Raw genomic sequence first — 6000 nt, 5'->3', positions numbered from 1 at the left:
AAAAAAGCACCTTTGGGACAACCATATTACATGTTTATCCAAGCCATGAGTGAAGCATCAAAATGAATGAACAATATTCTGCTGTATAGGTCTTCTACGCAACCCAAGTTAAGGAAAAAAAAACTTTCTTAAAATTTCTAAAATGATATTCTATCTGAGGCTTATTTTAAGACCATTTAAGAGGGAAAAAAGGCAGGGATTGAACAACATTTGCTGAAATAAGGGTCTTGAATTCAAAACCCTGCTGGATGGATGGATCAACATGAGTTTCAAACATGTAACTTCTACAGTCAAATGCACGGCAGTAGGTCACATAAAGCTAGGCTAGGCAATAATAGCCTTACTTTTATGGCACTTTAGAAGTTGAGGCTCCAGAATATAACAGAATTTGACAAACTCAACAGCTTTGAAGATGACACTTAGTGGAAAAGTCATCATCCTATTTCTAAATAGATTTCTGTTAAAAGTTTGTTTTAAAACTAGTTATAGAGAAATAAAATATTGAGGTGGCTAGCTACTCCTCAGAATTCATGCCTCATCCATTTTCCCATTTGCCTTACTTTTTCCAATATCATTACAGTATTACTTTTCATGTTATTCATCAAAGCTTCCATTCCTTCTCAGCTATAAATATTGATTCTGGGATTTATTTCTGGAAGAATATGAGAAATAGGCATAACCACTGCTTCAATTATTTAAGTTATTAAAAATGTAGATTCTTGGGTGTTCCTGAAGTTGGATGTCAATTTTATTCATTTTTATCTGCTTTACATCTACCCAAGTATTTGCATTTTGAAAAATAAATACATGTGCTACAGAATGAACTATTGATTATTAAATCATGACCGGAATAATATTTTGAGAAAAGGTAAACTGTTTATTCAACAGGATGAGTCTGTACCCAACCAGTGGTTTGATCTACATGGCATTATAGCATACATAACATAGGATCCAATCAGATACTCTAACTGAATGGACTTTTTTTTTTAAATCATACATTACAGAGACAATATTCATAAGAGGGACAACAATCATTATATAGGGCAGCCAACCAGCAGTTTCCTAGAGTTTTCTGGCAACAACAAGAAGCAGCCACTCAGAAGCAAACTGGATTCAGGAGGCCTATCGCCATACTATGAAAAATGCAGCACTGATAATATAGTCCAAAATATCAGATTTTCCAAAAAAAAAAAATGGGGAATTGTTTAGTCTAAAAAAAGAAAAGAAAAGTGCACAGTCCTTATATTATTAAAGAATCTTTAACATTTACATAGTTTGCTTATGACAGTTTCTGTACATCAATAATATAAGGGCAGGTGGAATTGCTTCTAAGTCAGCACCATAACATATTTCACTTGGCTGAACAAAAAAGAGTGCCTTCACAAGTTATAAGATAAAAGAACAGGCTAGGAGAAGAAATAAGTCATTTCCCTCATTGTAAGCTAAAGTAACTCCAATTAAGCATGACATACATTTATGGGAAGAGTCAGTTACTTTGCCTTGGCGGACAGCATCAAGTCCATCACTCCTAGTTCTTACTTAAAAATGTGTGGTCTTACATTTTCTTCATACAATTTCTATAAATTATACAAATCCCATCTTCTCTTCCTCGGAATGGGACAACTCACCACACAGCCAACTCACCATGGCCAACTCGCTGTGGGACAATTTAACAATTCAAATTATTTAAAATAATTTTTAAAATATTTTTTAACTTTTTTAAAATTAACATTTCATTTTGTCCCTCTTTTTGCATCCTTTCTTTAATGATTCTATTCCATCATTTCTTTGATATTAGCGTAACTCTTGCCGCATGGTAAGTTGTCCCTGATAAGTTGGCCATGGGAAGTTGGCCGTGGTGAGTTGGCCATGGTGAGTTGGTTGTGGTGAATTGTCATAGACCCTCTTTTCCTAGCTTCCTATATAATGTCCGGGTTTGGTTAAATGTCAGCCAACAGGAATATTCTCATTATTTATCATTAAGGACAGAGATAGTGTAATTATTTAGCTACAGGGATATTCTCAACAGAAGTAGCATCTTTATTTAGCATTTTCATTAAATAGCATTGGGGAGGACTAAATAATTGGTCAATAAAAGAAACGTTATTTTTCCCCTTTAAAAGTGAGTTAACATGTGTTCCCCCTCCCCTTTCTCTTACACACATACACACCAACACATTTCCTTCCCATTTGTACTTGTATGCATTTTACATTCTCCCTTAAAATCTTTGCTGGGTTGGGTCAAGCCATGCCCAAATGTGTCTGAAAACATAGAGATGAATCTATCAAGAATTTCCCTTGTGCATGACAATCAGGAAACAGCACTTCTACACAACAAAATATGTTTAAAAGAGAAATTGCTGCCAGCTGAAGCCTATGCAACAGGGACACAAGAATTTCCTATCAGGAAGTGTGATTACTTCATCAGCTTCATTCCAAGTCTTGTCGTTTAAAACTACAAAGAGTTGGACAAAGGACGCTTTCGCAATTCCTAATAGTCAACACCAATTTGACAAGACAGAATAGTTTTTTTCTTAAAAATTAAAGACAATCCTTGTTCTTATAAAAAAACGGAAGAAACTGTACAAGAGATATTTTGATATGTCCATCTCCCAAGCACATTTAATCCAAAGATTTGTTCTGGTGCTCAAAAGGCACTTAAAGATTTTTTTAAAAAAACAACTACTAACAACCAATATAAAATAGAAACAAAAATAATTTAATAAAAGGTATAACGTATCTTATCTTTAAGGAGAAAAGTAAACCGTTAGATAATTCTTCGGCTCTCATCATTTTCAAAAATATGTGTAACATGCACAAATGTAATCAAAGCATCTCTTCTCCATAAAGCAAAGTAAGAAAAAAATATTACTGGCAATAAAAATAGAACAGTTTGCCAAATGGCTCTCTCTTCCCTACCTGTCCCACTTTGCAATATCCAACCTATGCAAAAACTACATTTGTTGGTTCATTACTACCACAAATGGAATATTTGTTGTCATAATAAACTAGAGCAGAGGCCCCCAACCTTTTGGGCACCAGGGATCGGTTCCGTGGAGACAGGTTTTTCTGTGGACCGGACAAGGCATGGTTTTGTGTGCTGCCTGCATCCCGCAGATGGGGCTTCATTTGTTTGTGTGGCCCATTTTCTGGCAGGCCACGGACCAGTGCCGATCCACAGACTGGGGTTGGGGACCCCTGAACTAGAGGGTGTTCATATGCTAAGGAAGGTTCAGGGACATGTAGGTGATTTGGGAGGGGAGATTAAAAGAATGTCATAAATGAAAAACTAGCACGGTTAACTAATCATGGCATTAAAAATGCCTACTACATTAGCAGACATATAGATAAACACCATTTATCATTATATTATTATATTGAGGAACAATATTAGAATAACTACATACATTCCTTTCACACTATATATGAGAAGGTCAAAATTCCTTCAGGACTGGAGGTTGTTCTCATTTTTACTGATGCATTTCTAATATACTGAATTATCTATTAAGTGCAAGGATCTGGAGTCACAGGGCCGCAATTAAAATTTAGCATGAAGAAGAAACATTACAGCTCAGCGGATATTTTTCATACTGGAAGCAAGTACAGCAATATATAAACAGGCTAGAACAGGCAAGGTTTCATGAAATGAAGCATGTTCACAGATGAGATACAGAAAATGAGACTCACACAATGTCATGTATGTTCACATCATGGATGAAAAGGTTATTTCATAGAATATGTCCCTCTTCTATGCAATTTCTGAAAACAGATGGTATTAGGAATCAGAGGATAAATACAAATATATTTTCCTCCTTTGGCAACACAGATTGCAATGCTTACAAATTAAATTTTGGCTGAAAGCGTACTATGAGTTAAAAGTACAGCAAGGCAAATTTAAGGTCACTAATTACCCAGAAGTCACTAAAATTGACCTCTAATGAGAAATGGAAAACATTTACTTTCGTTTCAAAAGGTGGCCATTGCAAAATAAATTCAAAAGATATCAAGCAGTGGAACATGCAGATTTAACCGAGTGTGCAGTTTCAGTAAGATTTATCCATATTAAAAATATAAGTGTACTGATTGAAAGTAAACAAAATTATCCTCGTTGAAGGGCTGGTATTAGAGACATCTGATCATAAATGCTGATTTTAAAAAAGTAGAGCCTTGAGTTCAGTGAAAAGAAAAGAAAAAAAGGCAAGCATGCAAATGGCTAGAATTCTTGGTGGTGGTTGTTTTGTTTTGCTTTTTTTCTTTTTGTCTATATTAAAGTATAGAGACCAATTTTATTTCTGTAAGCCCCAAATCACTGTATATTGTTACATAGTACAGTAGAGAAAGTGCAAATTGTCATCTTATCAGTTCAGATATATGCCCAGCTCAATCAAGTATGGATCATGCTGTTCATGCAAGGGGATACGGTCCAGAAACCCCCTTATATACTGCTAAGGAAGTTTGAAGAAATATAATTTTATTAAAACCCTCCTTTCCTTGCCTGTTTTAATCCAGGTTAAAACAGATTTTTTTCCCCAGAGGAATCATTAGCAAAGGGAGATGAGAGAATAAAATATTTCAACCACTATATAAGGTAGCCTATTTATTTATTGTTATCAACCAAAGGTTACTTCAAAGTTCTCTTCTGTTTTGAAAACAGTGGGAGTTGAGTTTCTTTTGTACACATGTAATAATACTGTGCTACAACATGAAGTACATACAAAACATCCTAGATTTCCCTTTTATATAAGGGGAAATTGTACCACTTTTTACTGTTTGCATCCACATCTGGCGTACTTCTTCAACCAGAAAACGACAAGTTTCCATATTCCAATGAAGCAGTCTTTAAGAGATGAATTTGAAGACAAAAATCCACCCATCTATGAGAACCGAATTGATCATCATCACCAAACAAATTCAGTATTTCCAGGACAACTAGTGTTCCTTTTCATTTGTAACTCTAAAGCCAAACCGCACCGATACGAAAATTCAGTTCACAAACTGATCAATAGTCTATTGCTTGATGTATAATTGCCGTGTAATTTACACACACAGGCAAAAACACACTCTAGCAGATATCTAAGGGTGAGGTAAGTCTATTAAATTGTTACTGGGCTACATAAAGTTTCATATATATTTCTAGACAGACTTGAATATTCCAGTGGTAATTACATAAGATGACAATGGGTAGTACCAAATATTTTCAGCAATGTTGTTATATATGTAAATCCTTAAACCACTTCTACAATCCCAAATATTGTCTTTTTTTTTTTTTCAAGAGTCACATTTTCCCTGTCTTTTCTTCTAAGGATATCATTTGTACAATCATACTGCTTCCTTCTCAAAAGAAATGAAGATCAGAATGATCCATCATTTTCCCAAAGAATTCTCCTTGGTGAGAGCGATAGCTACATTGTGCCAGATTTATCTGAAGAACTGTTAGGGAAGAGCTTCTCTGTGGGTGTCACCGCAGGACTCCCCATTCCTGAGCTGCTACTGCTACTTGATCGATGTTGGACAACAGGTCTGATGGGACGCATTGGTGGGGGCCTCAGCTGAGCTCCTGCAAGTCGGGCTGAGAGAGCAGGTTTAAATGTCGTCATCATTTCAGTGGTTGAGCTGCTGCTCCGCCTCATAGCTGCATCAGGGTCTCTGATCATGATGGTATGAAGGGGACTGGCAGGTTCAGAATTGACCGAACCAATTTGTGGGTTCTTCATTGGTTCAAGAGTGTCCAGGACAACATCGGGGGCTTGTTTCACAGTATTTTGCCTTTCGAGCTCACGCAGTTCATTCAGGGCTGTGCTCATGGTCTTTTCAATGTCCTGTAAACACAGAAATACAAACAGAATGTGACCATTCCTTGAATTAGATGATGATCTGGTTTCTTTTCTTATTTACTTGAGGCAGAAGGTTTGATACAGCTAACCTTGAGTGGAACAACGACTCATGAAATAATTTGCATGGAATTGATGACAGTAATCAAGTTTCTGCTTGCCCGTAAAC

General features: G+C 36.0%; 1 protein-coding gene across 2 annotated transcripts in view; it reads right to left on the bottom strand.

Moving 5' to 3' along the window:
• Positions 1–4584: 4584 nt before the first annotated feature.
• Positions 4585–6000, bottom strand: part of SRGAP3 (SLIT-ROBO Rho GTPase activating protein 3) — a 209337-nt gene continuing 207921 nt past the window's right edge. For both annotated transcript variants that reach the window (XM_034431627.2, XM_034431628.2), the window contains exon 22: positions 4585–5819. In XM_034431627.2, the coding sequence (XP_034287518.1) occupies positions 5403–5819 (417 nt within the window). In that variant the 3' untranslated portion in view covers positions 4585–5402. The remainder of the gene's footprint in view (positions 5820–6000) is intronic.

This window comes from Pantherophis guttatus, chromosome 2, assembly GCF_059756535.1.
Source record: "Pantherophis guttatus breed Tessera chromosome 2, ASM5975653v1, whole genome shotgun sequence".
Lineage (NCBI taxonomy): Eukaryota > Metazoa > Chordata > Lepidosauria > Squamata > Colubridae > Pantherophis > Pantherophis guttatus.
The sequence above is the reverse complement of the archived record's forward strand: the minus strand, read 5'-3'. Positions and strand labels throughout refer to the sequence as shown.